Source organism: Glandiceps talaboti, chromosome 6 (genome assembly GCF_964340395.1).
Source record: "Glandiceps talaboti chromosome 6, keGlaTala1.1, whole genome shotgun sequence".
Taxonomy (NCBI): domain Eukaryota; kingdom Metazoa; phylum Hemichordata; class Enteropneusta; family Spengelidae; genus Glandiceps; species Glandiceps talaboti.
Window position 1 is genome coordinate 21094474 of NC_135554.1, and position 23852 is coordinate 21118325.

General features: G+C 34.9%; 1 protein-coding gene across 1 annotated transcript in view; it reads left to right on the forward strand.

The window, feature by feature from the left end:
* The first annotated feature begins 18992 nt into the window (after nucleotides 1-18992).
* The window catches only part of LOC144436962 (uncharacterized), a 41154-nt gene continuing 36294 nt past the window's right edge, over nucleotides 18993-23852 (forward strand). Inside the window, exon 1 of the mRNA XM_078125828.1 lies at nucleotides 18993-19166. Coding sequence (XP_077981954.1) covers nucleotides 19094-19166 — 73 coding nt within the window. The 5' untranslated portion in view covers nucleotides 18993-19093. The remainder of the gene's footprint in view (nucleotides 19167-23852) is intronic.

Consider the following 23852-nt stretch of genomic DNA (forward strand, 5'->3'; position numbering starts at 1 on the left):
ACTATTCAATTTATAGAAGTATAAGTGATGGGAGTAGTGAGTGGCCTGGTATTAGTTTTAGCACAACTGAACTGAGGTTCAATAGGGCATGGTGAAGTGTGTACGTGTCCATGTCCATGGCAGTTTGTGTTTGGTAGAGATGTTCCTGTTGTAATATGGTTGTAAATGATTTAAAACCAGGTAATCTGTTCACTCTGAGATGCAGAATAGGCAAGCATATGTATTTTTAGTCAAAGCGTGTTCTTGGAGAATTCCTGGTAGATAGAATAGCTTTATTATTATTATTATATTATTATTATATATTATTATTATTATTATTATTATTATTATTATTGTTATTATAAAATATCTTTATTTGGGTGACACTCAACGTTTGACAGTGAAGGGTTGGCTTCTGCCACTTGATGCCCTCCTACATTGATGGTGGCATCTTAAAAATCAATATGTACATACAAAAGATGAAGATAAACACATTGAGTCAATGTACACTATCTCGACATACAAAGTAACACAGGTAGCAAAATTGTTTCTATGTTTTCAGTGTTGAAAAATTTTGGCCTGCTTTACATATTCAGGTAGTGAGTTCCAGAGAATTCAACCCCTGAGTGAATTTGCGGAGAGCATAGTTGGTACTGATGTTTCTGCAGGGTGTCTACATGATACATTTTAAAAGTAAGACGATCTGATCACTGTTATGTGCAATCAAGCCTGAACTGAGTAAATTCTTTTTGTAATGTAAAAGTGAACTGACTGTAGGATACTCAGTTGTGCTCCAATGGACGCTATATTGTACTCGAGCATGTCTGAATTACGTTTACAGCAGTATAGTAGTTTATTTTAGTGAAAGGCAGATCTAAAAATAAATTACATTTGATATACGGAATAAATCAACATCTGCCCAATCCCCTTTCGGGGTTATGTCCTCTATAAGCTTGAATACAGTGTGTGAACATAGAAGAAACAATACATATTTATAACACATCTAGTATTTATCTGAACAAATTATATTGGCTAAACCGATAATAAAATTGTGAATTTTGTCATTTGTATTTCTATATGGTTTGATATGTTCATTTGTATATGTTAAACGTACAGTATTATGCGATTCTGAAGAACAATGGGTATGTTATTGGGGTCTTTATCAGGACATGAAAGGGTTATATTTTCAACGTAAAGAGAATTGGTATAGCAATATTTATACCGGTAATATCATTCCGTGCCCCTATTCACCCAGCTTACAAGTTGTCTACTATTTTGTGCATTTCACAACTAACATTCCAGTTGCACGAAAGACAACATAATGGGATGAATATGGTATAGTCAAACCATGTTGTGAGCACGTCATGAGTGACGTATACCACCACGTCCAATGTATTATCATCATCAAAATGGCTTTCCAAAAAAGTAGATAAATTGAAGTGAGTTACATTAAAACTGAATTTCCATTAATGTTATTTCCTACTGGTATTGATTTCAATGGAGTAATGTATTTTCACCAAGTGATAATCCCCTCGTGTTAAAATATGATGATAACCATCTATTACTAGTTCTTCCTGTGTTATAGACTCCTAGGGCCCAGCTCTTGTGAGCATTCAGCTCAAAAACAATATGTAGGTGTGACAGTTTTATGGATACGGTATAAACAAAGAGAATTCTTTGAACATAAGGGGATACTATGTCGGGCCTAGTATCACCTTTCAAAGTTCTAAAAATACTTATTCTCAATAGAGTTTAGCGTGTTTATTTAATATTGTCCATTACCCAACGGTTAACCGTTGTGAAAGAAAGAAAAATAAAATGTCAATCGTGTATCAACCGACAAAATCCACATCGTGTCTCATGCAATATCTGTTCATCAATTTTCAACCCCTCTTTAAATCGTGTTGTAATTGCAATTTGCCAGCAGGTGTCGAAAACATCAAAGAAAAGTTAGACCTTGTCCTGATATAAGTGTGGACAGATTTTTTGTGTGTTTTCTGTCTTTTTATGCCGGTCGTTAGCAAGTATGTAATAGGTCAACCATCACTAAATGTATCATTTACCATATGGAATTTTATTGAAAGCTGTCTATATTGTTTAACCACTTAGTACGTTTTAGTGAAGTGGTCTTTTGTTAAAGAAACGTTCCGACAATGTCATATAATTCTTCCCTGTTACAACAATGTGTACATTTTTATTGTCCATGACCTTTTACATTTTCATAGTGTTAAATATACTGGTACGAAAGAGAAGGTATAAATTGTGGAATTATTCGTGGTGGTGAGATTGTGGGATTTGCTGTGTTCTGCATTATTCAGCGCTGTTTTATGGCATGTCCTGTGTGTTACAATATAGTAATGCTGTGTACTTTTCATTGTCGCAAAATAACAAGGCCTCTTTGCGGCAAGGGTACTGGTACTACTGCGGAATAATTAAGCTGTATCATCAATGTCCAGTGCATTGCATGTTGTAATATATACTGTACTGTACTCTTGTTACTTCGGCTACTCTATGAGTCGTCAGTAACTACTTCACTCACGGAATTAATCTCACTCACTTAGTCAGTCATGAAGTACTTTCAGAATGTACAACATGATACTGCATATACTAAGATTTATTTCATAGCTCAACAGTTGTCAGGCCCAGAGATAAGAGATGAAAGAGATGATATTCTAGAACCATAAAATGTAAGTTATATAGCACAGAAAGTGAGCGTTTCCACATATGCAAAACATATTACAATTCATATTTAAATTAACACTCTACCGTAGCGCCTTGAATCATTTCAAGACTTTTGATTGGATTAAACCTCACACCCTCTTTATGTATTCATATATCGTTGACGTTTTCTTAACTTATTAATATTAATTCATTTTTTAGAGAAGTGACTCATTAATTCTGTTTGACATCATGTACTACCAGCAATAACACTTGCATTACAACAGTTCTTTTGTCATGAGTCAGCCCTTGAACATGGTCCGCTTATGTACAGAGTTAATTATGCAGTTAATTATTCCAGAACATATGGTTAAAACAACAGAAGCCATTTAAGTGATCTTTCTGCAAGCCATTTTGTTATCATAAAAACAGCGGATTTCAGATTATTACGAAGCTTTTTGTTTTCAGTATGTTTGAATGATTTTGATATTTATAGTTGATAACAGTGTGTGACACTACTGTATTGCGCTGTACAGTACTGCACTGTACATGTACTGCACTCTACTGTACTGTACTGCATTGCACTACACATGTATTGTATTGTATTGTATATATTGCATTGTATTGTATTGTATTGTATTGTATTGTATTGTATTGTACTCCAATGCACTGCACTGTCATGAATTACTGCTAAAATTGCATCTTAGCAGACAACATGCTATTTGTTTATTGTATACTTTATTGTCATGCTAAATTTACATGAAATTCGATGTACATTGGCAATGGGAAAGAGAAGGACATACAGAGACTTATTCAACTTACTTTTACATACATACATACATATACATAAACACATGTCAGTCTGCTACTGATTCAATAGATGGATTGACCTTGGTACAAAACTGTGCTTAAACCTATTTGTGCGAGAACGTGGAACCCTAAGGCGACGACCACTTGGAAGATATTCATACTCTGGATGATTAGGATCTTTCATCATTTTATCCGCCATCTTAATAACTTTATCTTTGTACACCACAGAGTTCTGAACAGGTTCATCATGACTGTCATCAAGTAACTTTTTACAGATCTTTCTAGGGCGATTGAGGTCTTCTGGAGATGATTTGATAGCAGATCATAGAAGGCGGTGTTAGCATAGTTAATAACAGATGATATTGTTGAGTTGAAAAACAGAGCAATTACGCTTGAACTTACATTTAACTTTCTCATTGATCTTACATAATACATTCGTTTGTTTACCTTTCTCAGTTGATTTTCTACGTCTTGTGCGAATGACAATTTGCAGTAGATCATACAACCTAAATATGGATATGATGACACTCTCTCTACCTTCATATTATTGATCGCAACTGGTTGTTTTTCATTTTGTCTTCTTCTAAAGTCCAATACAAGCTCTTTCGTCTTTGACACATTATCGTTTCAATTTGCAGAATGTGACAATTCAATATCATCAGTTGGATATGCCATAACATAAGTGCCACTTGCTTTGTATTCTAAAAATAATTGAATTGTGGTATAACGGCTAAACGCTCTTATCTTGCCAGGGCATGATATAGAGTATGCAAATTTGAGTATCCAGCTATTTGCAAACAAGGCAGATGGGAACTGATCCAAACAAGGGACCGGAATAATTGTAACGGTATGATCTAATACACTGTTGATACAGACAAACAGCCAGAGTGGTGGTAAACCCGTATTGCGTAATATCGACTACTTCAGTTGAAGGTTGATATTAAGAACTGCTGCAGAAATCTTCAAATTGCCACAAGAGTTCGAAAATGCAAGGTTGGTAAATGATTGATATCGTAAGCAAAATAAGTAACCTGTAAGGTTGGTATGTAGGATCGCTCTCGATAACACATATGCAGCCAGTCCCACGCCTAGTGTAAGTCAATCACGTTAACTATTACGTGACTGAGGTGCTGTATTCAGTCCCTAGTGTTGAAGTACAAAATACTATATTGACGAAACCAAGAGTGTGTATTTGCAGAGCTTTGTTCTTCATAAATATCAAACAAATTACAGTACTGTCTAAATATTAGTGTAGGTTGTACAGCCACAAGGGCAATCAAATGGTATGACAGCCGAGACTAATGATCATCCTTATGTAAACGTTATTTCGGAGACAGTGTTTTGGAAGAAAGTGTCCTCACTATCACTCACATGTACGTACAATAAGATAACGTGAGATGAAGTGTTATGATGTGTTCTATCAAATGACTACAAGCAACGTGCAGGTTTGAGTCAGTAATAATTGAACATTTTAAGTGATGAACGACCCAATTCCTACCGCTATCGTTTGCTCGTAAAAGGAAAGTAAAGTCTTGACAGACTCGTAACTTTGCATTGTAAATAACTGAAATGGTACTGACCAATTCATTTTCGAAAAAGGGACCTTGCACGATGCAAACAGTTTCCCCAATTTCGAGTATAGTACATTTTCTGCATTTTAACTATATCATAATGGAAATTCTAAATGGGAATAAAGGTTAGGTCAAAACCTACACTGGAATGTTCGACGCAATTATTAAAGACTGTTCCCGTCATGGCAAGATTTAGTACAGTTAATCACTGTTTGATTGCGAGATTAGAATATTCTGAATAGAGATAATGTCCAAATGATTGAAAACTAATTTCTGAAAATTGCATATTTCAATTTGTTAGTTCATAAAATTGACTTCGTAATCTTTACTTATTATCTTTCGAGACTCTTGTCCGTTTCGTAGCAGACGAGTGAGATGACCCAATGTCAGAAATGTCACTTTTACTTCTGACAATATGTGACGTGTAAAAATCAACAATCTTGACTTGGTTATTACAACGAAAGCAATTTATTATACAACTTACAAGTAGGGTAGAGAAGATGTCGAAGGTGAAGGTGAATACTAGAGTGCCGTGATATTTATCACATACATATACACATATACATATACAAACTGTCATATACATATACATATACATATACATATACATATACATATACAAATACATATACATATACATATACATACATATCAAAGTTCGAAGAGATTGCAAAGTTACATTCCACTTATTAAAACTAATGTGCCGTGTTGTTATAATATACGATTTGTCAATGTTGCAAGCGATTGGCAAGTTACATTCCACTTATGAAAAGATTGTAGCTGATTTTGAGGTACACTATGTATGTCAGCTGAAGTTACTGGTGTGCACAGTTACTTGTCTGTGGTGTGCACGAGTATAGAGTTGAATACTTATTAGCAAATGTTTAAGTTATGTAACAAAGCAAGGAACAGCGACGGTGTGTTGTTCACATACATTTCCACAATGATTTTACTCTATCCTGTCTGAATGTTATATTTCCTTGAGTGTACGTTCTCCAGCAGTTAGCAACCACGTTATCGACTTGGTTTGAAGTGTGTTACGTTTCAACACGTAAAGCATAAAGGTAGTTTGGACCACACGTATTTTACGAGCTTCGTTAACATTATGGATTGACTATTATATGAGATTTAATAGCCTAAGTTCAAAGTTCATATACCTTTCTCAATGCTGATATGTTCCCTAGAAACTAATCTTATGCGACTTATCATGTATAATCTAGATTCCATTGCAACATCTCCGGTCCTTGCATGAAACTCTTGCATTCGTCATATATATTCCATAATATTCAGATGTGGTCAGGTGTTAACCTGTCATGTCGTGCCTTGAATTCCTTGATACAGAATTTTTATTCGAAACGTTGGATTACATCTATTTTTTCGGACTGTCTCCCTCGTTCCTTATGCATATATATATATATATATATATATATATATATATATATATATATATATATATATATATATATATATATATATATATATATATATATATAATGTGTAATCAGTTGCTTGAATTCCACAAATCTCAAGTTTATATGCCAAGTGAACTCTCGTTAAACTAAAAATGCTGTCAGTTATTCGTAGAAGAAAGGGGTGTTTTGGTAATGTTTACTAAATCCATTCGCCCTGCAATCAAAACTTTACTGTTATATATTAAATAACGCAGCTGTCAAAATATGACAAAAGTATATAGCCCAAGGTAACCACATCATACTAGAAATTTAGCTATTTTAATAAGCAGTCTAAATTGCCTGAAGCACATTAATTGTGAGCGTGTGATTTGCGTAAATAGTACATAAGTAGGGATAGCAATGAAAGAAGGAGTTGTATTAAGTCCAAATCAATAAGCATGTTAATTAAATCACTGGTATTTGATGCTCTATAACTTTACAATGTATGTATGTATAGCTATTGATACAGCAGTAATGGTTCATAGAGACAGATACTTCATACTGGGAATGGTATCCCTATGGGTATGTTAATTACTACGTTATCTACTGTTAAAATTAGTAAACATGAAATAGAACTTCGTCTGACTTGATAAAGATCTTACTAAATATTGCTACATTTTATCTTCTGGCCCACAAAAATGTTGCTAACATGGCCACAGTTCATCCTCTGGCTCAGCATATAATTTTAGTAAGATTGCTACACATTCTTTGTGTGTGTGATTCTGTTATCTTCGCAGATTATTACATTGTAAATGGTCTATCTGACAGGGTTTGTTTGTAATGTCAGAATATCCATGTATATACGTAGCTACATTGTGAATGATTTAGCGACGATTTGCCAAAAAAAAGTAACATAAGCAAATAAAATCACAGTAGCAATATTGACAAGATCGTTGCCGAGGCAGACAACTGAACACAACAATATATACTTGCCGAATCAGACAACGTACTGTTTCAGGTTTACTTGTTTCAATTGTATTGGTCTTTACACTAGCAAATGAAAGCTTTATGTCTATTGGGTCCGCGGGTTACATTTATTACGTCATTTGCATCTAATATATTTAATGTAAATCTTCCTCACTGTGTGAGTCCATCATAACTACGGTTATCCAGTAGCCTCTTGTGTGTGGTCATCTTCCCATGTCAGATGCAGCCTTAAGATGGACTATCCTTAGGATAATAACTGTTTGAAGAAGAACAGGGATAATACCGAAGAGACTGAACTAATTGAAGCGTAAGTTGGACTTTTGTAAAATGCATGGAAACATCTGAGGATTTTTTAAACGTTTTTTTTCTTCAGATTTTTCTGAATCAGAATATCTACTGTACATGAATGAAAGGAACTTTGACTATATCGGCGTAAACTTTTCCACAATGCTCAAATGGAATGTAAAATTTGCAATTCTAAGCAAAAGGGCGACAGATAATCCTACAGTCACGTAGTCACGATGCTTCAACTATTTCATTATTTTTGATATGATATTTGTCATTCTTTTATTGACAATTTGTATAAAGTCCAATGTATTGCTAATCTGTCTTTACGCGTATGTAGTGATGTTCTTTTAGATAAACAAATATTGTTTGCTTAGATTTTGCTAATAAAAGTATTACATGTACTTATAAATTAACAGGCTAATAACATATTGTTAGAGAAGCGTAGAATTACGACGTTTATCTGGCAACAAATCGCATTTCGTCCTGGTTTCTGACATTGCAATTGTGTCTCCTTGTATCAGACTACATTATGACAAACCAATACTGTACCATAAAATGAACAATTCAGCGTCACCATTTGATTTACATGACATCAATGTGCAAAACCACTCAACTTTTCAATTTTATTGGAACACTTGCATTTGATGTACATATTGGGAAATATTTATTTATTTTCGTCCTTTGCGCTTCAGAAACTCTACCAGGTAATTTCCAGTGACAAAGCAACATTCATTCAGCCGATAAATATATTTCACTCAAGAAAGTTCCGGCTGAGGAATTTTCGCTGCTCTGCAAAGGAAACTACGTAAAACTGAGGATAAGGATATACAAAAGGGAGTAAAATTCTTTGTTGCTTCGAGTGTTGGATTATGCACAACACCGTGCAGCATGGAGAGCATAGACATCTGGCGGTGCTTGATATGGTTTCTGATGTCTGTTCGTTGTATTCCGTGTGTTAACGCACAGTATTTTTCAGGTGAGTACACTGTAACTTCAATAACACTTTTGAACGATGTCAAGATTATGACCCAATTTGTTTTTATCGAAAAGAAGGCAAATGGGCATGATGGCGCGACAACGTCACATATTTCTAGATTGAAACATAGAAAGATCAGAAGTTGCGTTAAATACGAGACGAATATAGCCATGCATTTTACGAGGGAGATTGGACGTGGCTGGTTTACATGCTAAGCGAATGTAGGCGACAGACTTAATAAGATTATGTTTTTAGTCTGCACCATGCAAAATTAAATTATGGTATGTGCATGTTGTTAAAACCATATATTCAATTTCGTTATTCTTTCCTGTCATATTTAAGGTCAACCACAGCAATATGTATAGTAGTCCTATACTCACGTAAAAAGAATGCTTGGAAAATATATCTTTCGTTGCACCCTATTTCAGCTGACATAAGTACAGAAAAAGGGGTGTGGGTAACGCTAACGTCAAGTCAACTATTGTACTATAGCATACAATTGTCCAATGTCTCACATTACATACCCCCGGAGTTTATACAAATGTAAACTCTGTGTCCTATGATCTTAAGCGTATTGAGAGAGAAGTATATATGTCTTCGTGTGCTGGTGAAATCGTCTACCGTTGGTAGAGAGCCAACGTCAGTCAGATTTATTAGGTTTTTGCCGTGATTTATATGTAGTCGTGACCAAGACTGCTTTAACTGCATTTCGTATGAATCATTAGAATGTTTATTACTGTCATTCTATGGATTACATTATGCATTTATCACCTTTCATGACAGATAGCGTGTTCCAAATACATTGAACAACATTTTACTCGCAGATCGACAGGAGAATGGCAAGTTGTAATCGGGTAGAATAGGATACAACTATATACACTGAACAACGTTTGACTAACAGAGAAAGTGGCAAGTTGTAAATCTGATACAATTGTATTTGGTTTGTTAATCCCGACTACAATCTTAATATATACTTCCCATTGTACAGTCCAACAAAAGTACCATTAAATGTGTTTATATCTACCTTGAATACTCTTTTCAAATAATGTAGACACCTTTTAAGCAGCCACAAATTAATAGTATCTTGTTGTATATATCTATATTAGTGTCACACCATTTATTGCATGTTATCGTTACATACGTTACATTATATAAGTACAAACTGTCTAATCTCATGATGGTTGGTGAGCTTAGCTCTAGTGCTAGCAACATCCGGTGAAGCTGATCTGCAATATCATTTTCCTATCGGATTGGATTCATATTTTTGAACTTGCTCGGCCTCCACCAGAAATGAAAAGAAAACTCCTATTTAGTCAGGAGTCTGTGAAAACAGTGAGTTTCTCTCGAATTGCAAGTAGGTATCATGAAAGGAGTAATATAAGGATACACGATATCTGATATTTCTGCCTACCATTCATATGAAAACTGGAACAAATAATTTTAAATTTGTCCACCTATTTACAAATACGTGAATGCCCAGGTCCTTTACTGTGACACTTGCTTCACACATGAACTTTGTGCTCAATGGTGTGTGTGTGTGTGTGTGTGTGTGTGTGTGTGTGTGTGTGTGTGTGTGTGTGTGTGTGTGTGATTGCATCATGTGGCGTAAGATTTTTTACAAGGATGATGTCGGCCGTTCAATTTCTACATAAACAGGACCCTTTTAGTTTGATCTCAGATCAATGTGAAAAAATATATTTCTACAATGGTATAAGATTTTAGATGAAGACTGTCCGCCATATACACTGGTTGTTACAGTAGTGGTGATGTACACAATCTTTGGTTTCACACCTTGAAAGAACCACCTTACACGGTACTCAATAACATTCCTTCATACTACCAAACTGTTGATCTGAAGTATTCAAAAGCTTCTCCCTCGGCCATTTCTCGTACAACATCAATGTAATCGAATTCAAAACCAGGTAAATGAAGATCAACCATGTTAACCCTAATTACCAGATACCTAGAAGTTCAACATATCTGTGCCGTTGAACATCACACAATGTTATACACACATAATTTGCATCATTGATTGATTGATTGATTCAAAAAAGAGTGTATTCTATTAAGATTCTCCCCCATTATTGAACTGAGTGTGTTTCTTTTGTGACATTTCCTCAACAAGTTAATAACATTTAAAAGGACCCTCGCCATTTATTTACGTCAATATTAAATAGAGCGTCAGACTTTGACAATTAAATAGAAATCAGAGCTAAATAATTTTTCATTCGGAGTATGTTTTTGAAAGATGATATTGTGAATGTACTGCATTTCTCAATTTCCGTCCATTGGATTTCTTTAGTAATGTTGCCATTACGCAAATCAAACTAATGTTTTCATGCAACCATAAACGTGATCTGCTTATATAAAGATTACTTGCGTTTTTCTTATATAGTTTAGATGTAAAAATCCGAGTAAAGTATTAAATTGAAAACTAGACAAATAGAATACTATAGAAAAAAATACAAAGTGAAACTACTTTGCCGTGGTAGCGTCTCATCCAACTGGACAAATTTTAACAACGAAACAGAATACTAATCCAGAAAAGATCTGTACAGTCATCACCCATTTTGCCTTATAAATATTCATCAACACCATCTCACAGGAGAGTAAATAAAAACCAACTAAGTGGCATGGTATTTGCAGGATTTAGACAGACACATTTTTATCACAAATTATAAATTTTACTAAATGCAAAGCTTAAAAATCATTTTAAAAGTAGCTTTATCCGTCATTTAAATTTCTATACATAACACAAATGCAAGGTACGTGTTCGATATATATTTAGCTCAAATAATGCAACAATTGCTCTGGGCATATATAGCTCTTTACAACAGTATTCATATGCATAAACGATGAAACACTTGATTTTTAATGTCTTCAGTCAAAGAATTATGTTTCATAATGTACAGACGACTCGAGGACATTTCAATTTATTTTCCATTTAGTAGATTCCTCTAATTTTACTCTATAATGTGTTAGATATATCCAATTGGGACAATCAACGTTAAAGATGCTATATATTAGGTTGATGATTTGTTCCTCTAGTGATCTCAATATACTGATTTAAAACATTCAAGTAACGTAAATAAATAAAGAAATTTAAAAAATAAATTTAAAAAATAAATAAATAAATAAATAAATAAATAAATAAATAAATAAATATTGTCTAGATGTTCCGCACTTTGATGACAAAAAAGACCCATTGGCAATCATTTGTTAAAGTTAGACTAGTTATTCTGATTTAGTAGAGACATATTATAAGTGGTCATTTTCAACATCACACTACAAACACAATGCAAATCTGAGGTTAGGTTATGCAAAACATGAATTATTTATTTAAATATGGGGACCAGGAATCAGCACAGTACCTCGGTGTTGAGAGTGATGACGTTATTGTACTTTTCGGATTTGTATTGAAATTCTATACTCAAAACTACGGAGAATCACAAATGACTTTGTGACGGTCGCACTTGTTCTGTTTAGCAATCTAATGCAGTTGTTTAGCATTGTCTTACTCTGTTCTGGAAACATTAAAGTCGTAAAAGTAGCAAGTCACACCCATATTCTCGCAAACCAGAGCTGTTATTTCTTCCGCCATACTGCGAAATAACGAACTCTGGCATCTTACGATGGACGGACGGGTATTTCAGATTAGTAATAAATATTCATGAGTAATGACGTAATGACGAACCATATGGAGTGTGTGTTTTGGACGGTGCCGTAAAAGAGGCCGTGGTTTGCGACGATGGTCACACTATACCATGACTGTTGGAATTGATGTCCCATGACCCAATGCATGGTATATTCCATTACCCACTAACTACCATCTCCCAATATACTCTGTGAGTATTCGGAAGCACACTAATCAGTATAACATTTGTAGATTTTCAAGGAGAAATAATTACTGTACAGTGTCATTTCTGACATTCAAGTAACATGTTGGTTAATACATTTTTTTCAGTCGTCAGCAGTGCACGACCACACATTTAAAACTGTGTAAGTAATATTACCAGGAAACGTCGGCAAATTACTGACAGTCGTCACATTTCCGTTTGTCCAGGAGATCAACCCTGCGTTTCACATCTAGACGACAACGAGAAAGGAACCGCGTTAACCATTACATCAAATAGAATGGTTAAATGCAGAAACCTTGCCATTCTATTCTATCATATCCGTAGTACCCCACGTGTCTTCCAAGTAAATTGTGTTCCCGGTACTCTCAAATGTCAACGGTTCACTCTTTCTACTAACTTTTGATTACGTGTTAATAAACGAACTTTCAATACAACGTTTGGCTATAGTATCGCACTGATTCAACATTAGTTGTAACTTAGAAAGTGTATTATTTCACAATCAATGTGAAACATAACATATCTAAAGAACAGAAGGTGTATTGTGAGCCAGCTCAACAAACTACAAGTTGTTATCAACGAAAACCTGTATCGATTAGTATTCGCCATTGTCAGTAGTTGAATGTGATATTGTGTGCATCGATTATTAACTTCCTCATCTGAATCATAAGATACACTGACAATTTACTCGATACTTTTCAAGGTGTAAGCTTATACATGCTACGAGTACAATGTTGTATAGATGACTATCTTTGGATATGTTTTTCCCAGTATTACTAATATAATGTGTCCAACTATTAATATGTAAATTTCCAAGGTCGTATGCATATGGGGTTGCTAAACCAAAATCAAATATCAATATTAATACTTGGTGTGTTTACATTTGTACTCCTCATCGGTGTTAGAATATGGTCACGCTTTTGCAATGAAAAAAAACATACGGCAACCATTATCGAAATACACGACTGGTGATTAGTTTTACCACGTACATATTATAGCAATTGTTTATACATATAAACTTGATGTACATAATTATTGTCTTTCGTATTAACGACACATGATGTCACGCTATCAGTTCATATATCTACCACTACCGGCCTGTAAAAACTTCTGACTTCGTTTTTACAAGCGTCCTACTATGTTATGCATAGCAGACATAAGTTGGTATAATATGCTTTACCACATATTCAATATAACCAGTGATGCAAGAAGGTGTCAGATATGCTTGACCTGGTATTGATATAACTTGGTCCCCAAGGGTCACCATCAACACTTTTCTCGATTATGCTCTAAAATAACTTCAAGTTTGTCTTCAAACGTCGCCATTGTATGCCATTTTCACAAAATAATGCCACTTCTCAATTTGTCTCATAACTTGGCATTTCTGCGTTTTGTTAATCATAAATAAGCTTACAAATGCTTTATATTTTCAAGCTCATAATTCTTGAAAGGTAAATTTTAATCAACTGTATGTCCCTCAATTGTCAAATGTCTTCATTCCCTTTGAAGTTGATTTCCCCCATTACAAAAATCATGACAGGTAATTGATAAAGATTGCGAACTGTCAGTCACGTACAAGTACCAATTGTGAAGAGTAGATTCCGTTTCTCAAGCTGAATTATTTTAACAATGTAATACGTGCATCTACTTTGGCCTTCAAGAACTAAATGGATTGATTGTGTTGTGGGAATTTTTTACCGATGGAAGTTCAATTATGACATCAACTTTAATCGAAATTATATGACGTATACGTATTTGAGGTAAGAGGAAAACGTTGAAATGCTACTTAATCCGTTTCCATCGTAGTCACACCTGAGCAGAACATCAAAGGCAGCATTTTCTTCAATAGATAGAATGACATTGAGTTATTAGTCCAAAGAAAATACAAGTGAACTAAGAAGTCTTGTCACTTCTCGTCTTCAACTCGAAGTGGCAAAACACTTAGGTCACGATTTATTTTCCGGCTGAATTAAGAAGGATCTATATAATTCTCCCTGTGTAGGCATAATTGATGAACAATCGGGAAAAAATACTGGTGAATTTGAAGGTTTTGACCCATAATCAAGAACCTTAGAACAAATGAAATAGATGCGCGTAGAACGACCAGAGTTTAAACCCCGTGTGATTCTGTTCGCTCGCATTCAGCTTGGCTTGCTTGAGGTACAAATATGATTATAACACTTTCTTTTTCAATGGAACTGCTTCTTGTGTTCTAGATGTTTATAATGTACGACTACAACGACATTTCAGAATTCAACAGCAACCGATAAACAGAATAAGATATATTTGAAACTCTTCCTTAGAGTCTAAAGAATGTGAAAATCCGTAATGACAGAGCCACTTAGAACTCATTTTGTACCATGGTGTAGGAAGACTCAGACGAACATTTATTCGGCTAAAATAAATATACTATGTGTCGGGTTTGGGTTTGGGTATTATAGTAAAGTTTTAGTGTGTTTAGGTTGAACATGTATATCGTTTTGAGTGTGTTTGATATCGGTGGGCACACACGAACCACTCTTTTCCCAAAATAGGCGTGTTGCCATGGCATCGGCCATGTTTTGAGCCAAATCCCATTACGTCTTCTTGTAGTTCAGCAATAGAAACCTGGACAGTCACTTAATGTTTGTAGAACCACTGTAACCGGAAAATAATTTACGGCTTCTATATATCTGACTCGTTATTAAAGTCTGAGAAATACGGAAACATCTGATGACACACCTGGAGACTAACACAAATAAAGTAACAGTATTTTTTGTTATATGATATAGGAAAACTCAGATGAACATTGATCGGTACTAAATGCTATGTGTCGGTTTTTATACTTAAGTTTGTTTAAATTGAATATGTGCATGTTTTTGAAATTCTACACACAGATATCATTATTACCCCCCCCCCAGATGTTACCATGACAACTACCGAGAATTAAGCAAAGTTCGTCAAGAAGCCAGACAACTGCCTAGATTCCTATGAGCAACTACAAGCAGAAAATAATAAGTGTCGCCATTCATATTTTTTTATATTTGACTGCGTGACTCATTTTTGTAATCTTAGCAAAGTGCACTGGTATTTGGATTTTGCTGGGTCTTAGTTGCTAGGCATACATGTATCAAATTTTTTTTAACGTTTGTGCATATGCCTATCCATCCCCGTTGTTATCTACATAATATACACTATTGTATCACTTTTGCTATGGGCGGAGCCTTAGTTGGCGGGGAAATACTTGATATTAAAAATATCTTTATGTACTTGTCTACACAATGATGTTGTCTTTGCAGAATATTGTGGCATGTGTATGTTGCTAAGGGCTTGGTCATCGTTGCCAATGATATATATTTTAAATAGTGTTTGCGTTAACAATTGAAGCAGTTTATTCCTGGTACTGATCACATGGTTTGAGGGGACATTGGCACAAGTAGATTTTATACACAAACATTTCCACAGTTTAGGTGAAAAGCCAGTAGTGGCATTCTGTGGGTCACTTGGGAAAAGATACTGGTGCACAGAATATATACCATGTAAATAATATACTTCCATACTGCCATCGTATCACCCTCGGAATATCTGAGAGTGCAAATCGATCATTGTATTAGTCATACAAATCCATAATATCTGCAAGCAACTTGGTAGCTCTCACATGTTCCATTAAATCACAGTCCGTGACAAAAGTAAGTTGACATACTTCAAAAATGGAAACACGAGGGCAATGAAAAATATTTTCAGCGTTTGGTTGTCATGATATGTGACGGATCTCTTAATAAAACTCTAATTAATGTTGTAGACTTCATATGTCGAGTAAACATTAGATTCATTGCAGAAAATGTGTCAATTTTACGTAAGAATAATATTTGTATTTGTTATAATTCAACAATCAATAGTTAGACATTCAAAGTTTTAATTAGCTAATTGAGTCTCGATCTCATTATTTTGTTGATTCTCATAAAAGTTCTCTTCTCTGTCTCTTTTCTACTTCATTCGCATTTGCACTATTGGGAAATGATTTGATGTGCTCACCGAACAATCACACTTACACCTCTTTTATTTTGTTGTTATGCTGTTTCCGAAGTAGTGAAACACTTCAGAGTTGATTGAATAGAATGACAGCAGCAAAACTTGTGAACCAGCTGCTTTTGTAAGCGCCGAAAGCCTGTTTGCCCCGACATACATTAATTCTTGGAATGCAAAATTCTGAAGTATGGCTATCACACATGATACACCACACTTAACTGGTAAATTAATAATGCCAAATTATATGAAATTTGAAGCTTGCATACTTAAGATATTGCCTAATTATCGAAAATAATTAATTATGTAGATCAAACATTAAAACTTATAGTTACGCCAACAAGCTTTATAGAATACATGCGCTTTGTTATGGTTGATGTATGTACCAATCATATGGAATTTGAAGTGTGCATACTTGAAATATAGCAAATGACTCATAAAAATAATGTATTAATCAACAAGCTTTCCAGAAAGTGCGCTTTGTTATAGCTGTTGTATGTACCACATTATATGGAATTGAAGTGTATATTCTAAAGTATAGCTTAATTACTAAGAATCATTAATTATGCAAATTACTCGTTAATCTTAAAAGCTACATCAACAAACTTCACAAAATATATGCGGTCTGTTAACATCAACCTTTTCTAGCCATACCCTAAAGTATGTGTACCAAATTTCGTTTGTATTGAGCCGGTCGTTTTTGAGAAATCAATGACACGGACAGGCAGACACACACACACACACACACACACACACACACACACACATACATACATACATACATACAGACAGACAGACAGACAGACAGACAGACAGACAGACAGACAGACAGACAGGCAGGCAGGCAGGCAGACAGACAGACAGACAGACAGACAGACAGACAGACAGACAGACGAACACATACACACACACACATACACACTGAGACACACTATCCAGCTGTAAAAGGTAAAAAGTATTGTAACTATATTTGCGATAATCTCAGGTCTGTCATAATATATTTCCGTATTTCTTAGACTCTTACAAAGAGTTTGATGTATATAAACCTTATTAAATCATTTTCAGGTTAAAGCAGCCCTGCAAAACTGTAGGTGATATTATCCGGGTTTCCTAGATTACAGGAAAACAAAATGTGATTTTGCATAAAACATGGTCGTTGCTATGGTAACACGCACATTTTGTTGGGGGTGGCGGGGGAGAATAGTTTGTGTGTGACGTGACGGCTGATACCCATCACACAAAAATAGAAATGTTCACTCTAAACACATACAATCGTTAACATGATACATAAAACCCAACACATAGTACCTGTATACTGTGGAGTCATGATGTCCTTGGGCAAGATTTGAACCACGACTGTGCCTCAGTCAACCCAGCTGTATAACTGGGGACCTGGTAGGATGTAGGTTGCAATGTGAAGGCTTTAATCCTATGCGCTTAAATGGCTGCAATGGATTGTATGCTCCCCGGGGAGTTGAGGAAGACTAAAGGGCCGTTGTGCTGTTCTGATCCGAGCCAGGGGTAATAATTGTAAAGCGCTTTGAGCACGGAGTGGGAAAGCGCTATATAAGAAACCAACATTATTATTATTATTATTATATAATCCGAATAAATGTTCGTCTTAGTCTTCCTAACTCCATGTTACAAAATGTGTTCTACCTTAATTTGAAATGATTTTCTGCTCTGTCATCATGGATTATCGCATTTCTGAGACTCTAACGAAGAGTTTGATATATACCTTAATCGGGTTGTTTTCCAGTTGCGGTATCTTAAAAACCAGGCAACTTTTCTGGCCTCTGCAGCACAAGTACTAATTTAGTAGAAACGGCCACCGAATGACGTCATAACATTTTAAAAGTTTTTTTCGATGATTCAATAATCGCCATTATTTATATTTCGCCGAGTTTGATATAAAACTAATAGATGCTACCGATAAGGGCCGTTGTTGACAACAGGAGGATGGGGTAAACGCTATAGAATTTGTAGCCGTCAGGCGAAAGCTACTTTCACATATTTTCGTTACAATGAAATATAAACCGGTGCCCCTTCTTTTGTTATTGGATTGCCAATACAACATAGTATATAGTTTATATTGTGGAAACATAAATGTAGAATACTAACGGCGAAATACTCTGGAGTAGAACCAATTAGGTCAATGGAAATCAATGGTAATCTTGATGGACACGCTGTCAATCAGTTTGTCATAGCACGCATTAAAATTTAAAACATAAACCCCAATGCAATTCGTCCACCGTTAATGCTCGTAGCAAACAGATGTGTTTCAAACGTTGTGGCTTTACATTCTGCCGGGATGTTTCATAAAAAAGGCTACAGAGAAATGACGTGGGTTTAATAGGCAGGCTATTGTTCTCTCGTTTTCGGATTATCGGTCAATAGTTAGAGGGTCTTTTAATACTCCCTAGCAAGATACACATCTTTATGCACATCACTTATACACTCTCGGTTTTAAAGTACTCACACACAAACGTATTGACGCCAGTATTCATATAGCGGGATTGGAACTAGTTCCAGTTTTACTTTTGTTCCCAACTGTAATTTTACCAATGAACAGTCATGGGGATGAGTGTTTTAACTGCACCATCAATCATACTATTGCTGGGATGGATATGTTGTCCCGTACAATGTGGTAAGTGTCACTGCTTTCAGCATTATCATCATGATAATATTCATCACCCGCTCAGTGATATATTGTTACCTCTAATTTAAGCTCACCTTCACATCGTCCTGCAATTAATAATGTTATCAGCCGACTGATTCATTGGGTCCTTGTATACACAACAGATGGCAACTAGTCAGTTCACTATAACAATTGCAGTTATATTTTACATACAAATTTCTATTGGTATTGTCACATGATGTTCAAAGATTAAACTATATGTTATATATTTGATCACAGTAGCCATAATTATAGCGACGTTCGAACAAGTCACGTTTGGGAGTACTAAAGTAGTGATCGTCCAAACTTGTTGACGTCAATCCTTTGTTATTACACTCAGCTTTGGACTTAGTTAACGGATAATGAGTCGGTTTCCATCATGTTATGAGAATGCGACGCTCCTGAGGAGATACTGTCATTAATTCGCGGTTCGTTTATCCTAGCTGTCTTTCTCTAAATGTTGCGCTGACTCTTCCTTCGTGTTGTTTAAACGTCTGTCTGTCTGTCTGTCTGTCTGTGTGTATGTGTGTATGTATGTATGTATGTATGTATGTATGTATGTATGTATGTATGTATGTATTATGTAATCTATATATGTATCTATGTTCTAAAGAATTCGATGTCTTTGTGCTGCATACTATGTTAGACCCTCATGCTTTAGCAAGTTTAAGCAGTGTGTCATCATTAATTGACACTCATTTACCTGATACATAAACGAGAACAGTGTTTTCTATCTCACCACAATGATACGTTGTGATAATTTGACAGAAGAAGAAAAATGATGTAGAAGAAATTTAGATAACTGAGGATGCATTAGTTTTTATTGCCCAACACGTTTTGTTTGTTTACCTAATTTCATTACATGGACTGTCGGTCTAATGACAACGCTTATTTCTGATCACTATAGAAAATATTAAATTTCTATAATTTTCTGATTGTTATTCTTTTGACACACGTCTACACGTTTTATACTCCATGAAAGTAAAATTAATTCCATCTTTCAATGACCACGACAAATTAGTTTCCTGCGTTCTTTTATTACATTAACATAACAATTCTATTTAAAAATCAAATCTTACGTAACCATGGATTTTAGTGAAATTTAAATATAGATTTCCTTTTACAAAATACAAATAAGTGGTAAAATTATTAATTCGACCTTTGAATGACCGCGAAAAGTTAGGGTTCTGCGTCCATCTGTATTGCCATAGTTATTCTAGCTCAAAACTCCAATCTTACCATGTATTTTGGTATGGTTTATGTGTCTAAAAGGTGTTAGCTAGCCTTGATTGTTTTGTTCACTATACAACAAATGGATTCAAACTGAAAAGATCTTACGAACATATGCTACCATTAATGACGATTCTCCTGTGTTTTATTAATACCGTACTTTTCAGTACATTTTTATATTAGCATTACAACTCCTCGTACTTTGTCCCTCACCCTTGGACCCTAAGGTTATCGTACATTCGATACGATATTAACAATTTCAAGGTCATAATGCTCTATCCTGATACGACCAGCAACTTTCAATATAACATGACTATCAACTTGCATAGGAAGGTCACGGAGGCATAGCAGTAACCTTCGAAAAAAGAATAATGACTAATTACATTGGTTCGATTATTACACCACCTTCTCTGTTATCTCTGTTCGAAAGTAATTATATTATCATGTTGTAACAGCTTTTAAGCATTTGGTTACTTTGGCACCGGTACGTACCGATGTCCATTTATTTTTTGCCACCTGAAATCCAAAGTACATACATTCCTGGGTTTTAAAGTGTGTTCAGTAAATATGAAAAATGAAATATTGTTTCGTGGGGTAAGCTTAATTTCTAGACAGACTGGCTTCAAATATTCAACAATGATCTCGCATGTTATAATTTTGACCGATTGGAACAGTTAATATTGGAAGTACAGTTGAATTGAAACTTTTAGTGATTTTAATAATACCTGTGATATGTATGCCACAAGTAGTTTCTCTTCCGTCTCCGTTAACCACATAAGTACGAAACATTTTGTAAAAAACAAAACTATGTTTGCATAGCAGCAGAAAGTATATGAATCTGTTTAATATCGTTGAACCAAAGCAGAGCTGAGGTACTGGTGAATTCTGGGTCGATTGTCCTTTTCTGTCTCTCTACAAACTTTCTCCAAAATATACTAAGATTCATTTTTACTGAGCAGCTCTTAATGTTAATCATTCTGCTAAATGTCAATAATCTACACTTAACCAAAGCACCGAGGTATTGGTAAGTCTGAGAGACAAATAATTTGCAGTTGTCTACATTCTTCATTGCTTGCAATGATTACAGCAATGACTATCTTACATAGCGTTTTCTCTATGCTACTTTGTTATACATTGTCGATTTTGAAGCCGTCAATACACACAAGGAAGTCAACAATGCACAGCTGTTAACAGAACTCACTATATTTAAAACTAATCACATCTGGGACCACTAATGTTCATGCTTTGTTAAAATATCAGAACAAACCCGATAATGACTTGCAATTATCAAAATTACAATTTACTGAGATGATCAATGCTTAAATAAATGCTTATATTAATCAAATAGCGACATAATTGTACAATATACATCTTACATACTTACATACTTACATCTTACATAGTAACGATGGCACATAATATATGAATGCATAAGACTATTAGTCATTGTCTTTGGAAATGAGACTTAAATTGCTGTCCTTGTAGTTAATTGTATTTAAGCAATGTTGATGATTTTGTATACGTTATCCATGAGCTGACCTTGAATAAAAAAGCTGGCAAATGTGTGCTGTTGAAGACCTCGATTGCGATTACATTGCATGGACGTATATATGCTTTAGGTTTAGATCGTTAATCTATAGATCAATTGATATGTGTTAGGTGGTTTACGTTTTAAAATTACTTGGGACTGGCAAATATAAAACTATAATGAAATTTGAACTTTCACGGTGTCATGGCCCGTGCTACCCAATACGTTTGATTTTGGGGTACCTAAAATTCTCAAGATATATCTTCGTATTATCAATGGACATCAAAGAAGTCTTTGTAAGGAAAGGCCTCACAACGTTTTAAAGAGCATTGGGACAAACCAGGAAACTGTATAATTGTCATGGAGAACAAATAACAGTGTACACCCTCTGTATTCGTCATGCGTTTTCTTGTGTACTGATATAGCCATTTCTGCATCAGCACACATTAACGTACCAGCAGACAGTACACCACCATACCACGTACCAGTAACTTGTGTTCTATTAACAAAGGGTTGAAACGTCATACTACTCAGACAGGTACTTTGTTGTTTCCACGGAGTTTACATGCATATCAATGTCTACTGTTTTGTGTTACTATTTGGTGACCAAATTATTGCAAACAGCATCGTGCGCCGGAACTTCATTTAAACATTGACGAGCCTGATAATTCAAGTCGCCCCTGGATTTGATATTTTGTAGGCTTCATGATCTCACTTCACTTCATTGCATTAAACAAATCGCTACTTTTAACGTAATGTGTTGAAATAAAACCATGTATACACATATTCTGTCAACTCCAGAGGAAGGGGGATATTGATAGTTGTGGCATGTGTCTAATAACACATGGCCAGTAAAGACACAATAACATTGTACAGCCAAAAATGTTATAATTTAAAATAAGGAAAACTCAAACTGTGAAAGGAAAATAGCTCTTCAATTAAAGGATGTATGGATACAGTAACATTGTACAGCCAAAAGTGTTATAATAATAATTTAAAATAAGGAATACTTAAACTGTGAAAGGAAAATAGCTCTCCAATTAAAGGATGTATGGACACAATAACATTGCACAGCCAAAAATGTTATTATTTAAAATAAGGAAAACTTAGAGGAAAATAGCATTGAAATTGAATAATATATGGCAATAAGCTATATCTGGCTTGAAAATGGAAATCGCCCAAAGCAACATACACTTTACCGGAGTTATATAATGCGTAAATGCTTTTAACTTTATTAAAAGTAAATATTTACCAATTATATAATTATATCAAGGTGTAGGATTATGCAACAAAAACATCGAACTATTTATTTTACAGAGAAAAGGTTCAGGGTCATAGATCAGTTCGCTGTAAACTATCTTAATCGCTGTTGTGTTTTTAATTCGATTTCATTTGTCAAAATTAGATTGGAAAGTTTTAATTGAATATATATATATAGGGTTACATACTTTGTATTACGATGAGAATTTGTATGAAATCGGTTGATTTATTTGAATACAACATAAAACATGTTGAAGTAATTGAAAGCATAGAAAATCTCACCCCGTTATATCTTTTTAAATTAACATTATTAAAATATACAACCATACAAAATGAAGAATGGGTAATATTATTTGTTCAACCACTTGTCCTCACTATACGAAAAGTCTAATTTACCCATCTTTACCCAACCTTTACCCTACCCGTGACCCATCTAACCACCATCTCTGTCCACGGGTAGTATGAGATGCAGTGCCACTTTTGACTGTCTACAGCCCCCCAGGGGGAGATATCACTGGGGGGTAAATTATGTCAAAGGTGGGACTTCGTCTCATACTCACCACATTTACTCATCCTCTGCTAAAGCTTTACCTTGGGTGGAAAGACGTGGTCAAATATGACTTTTCGTATAGTGCCTT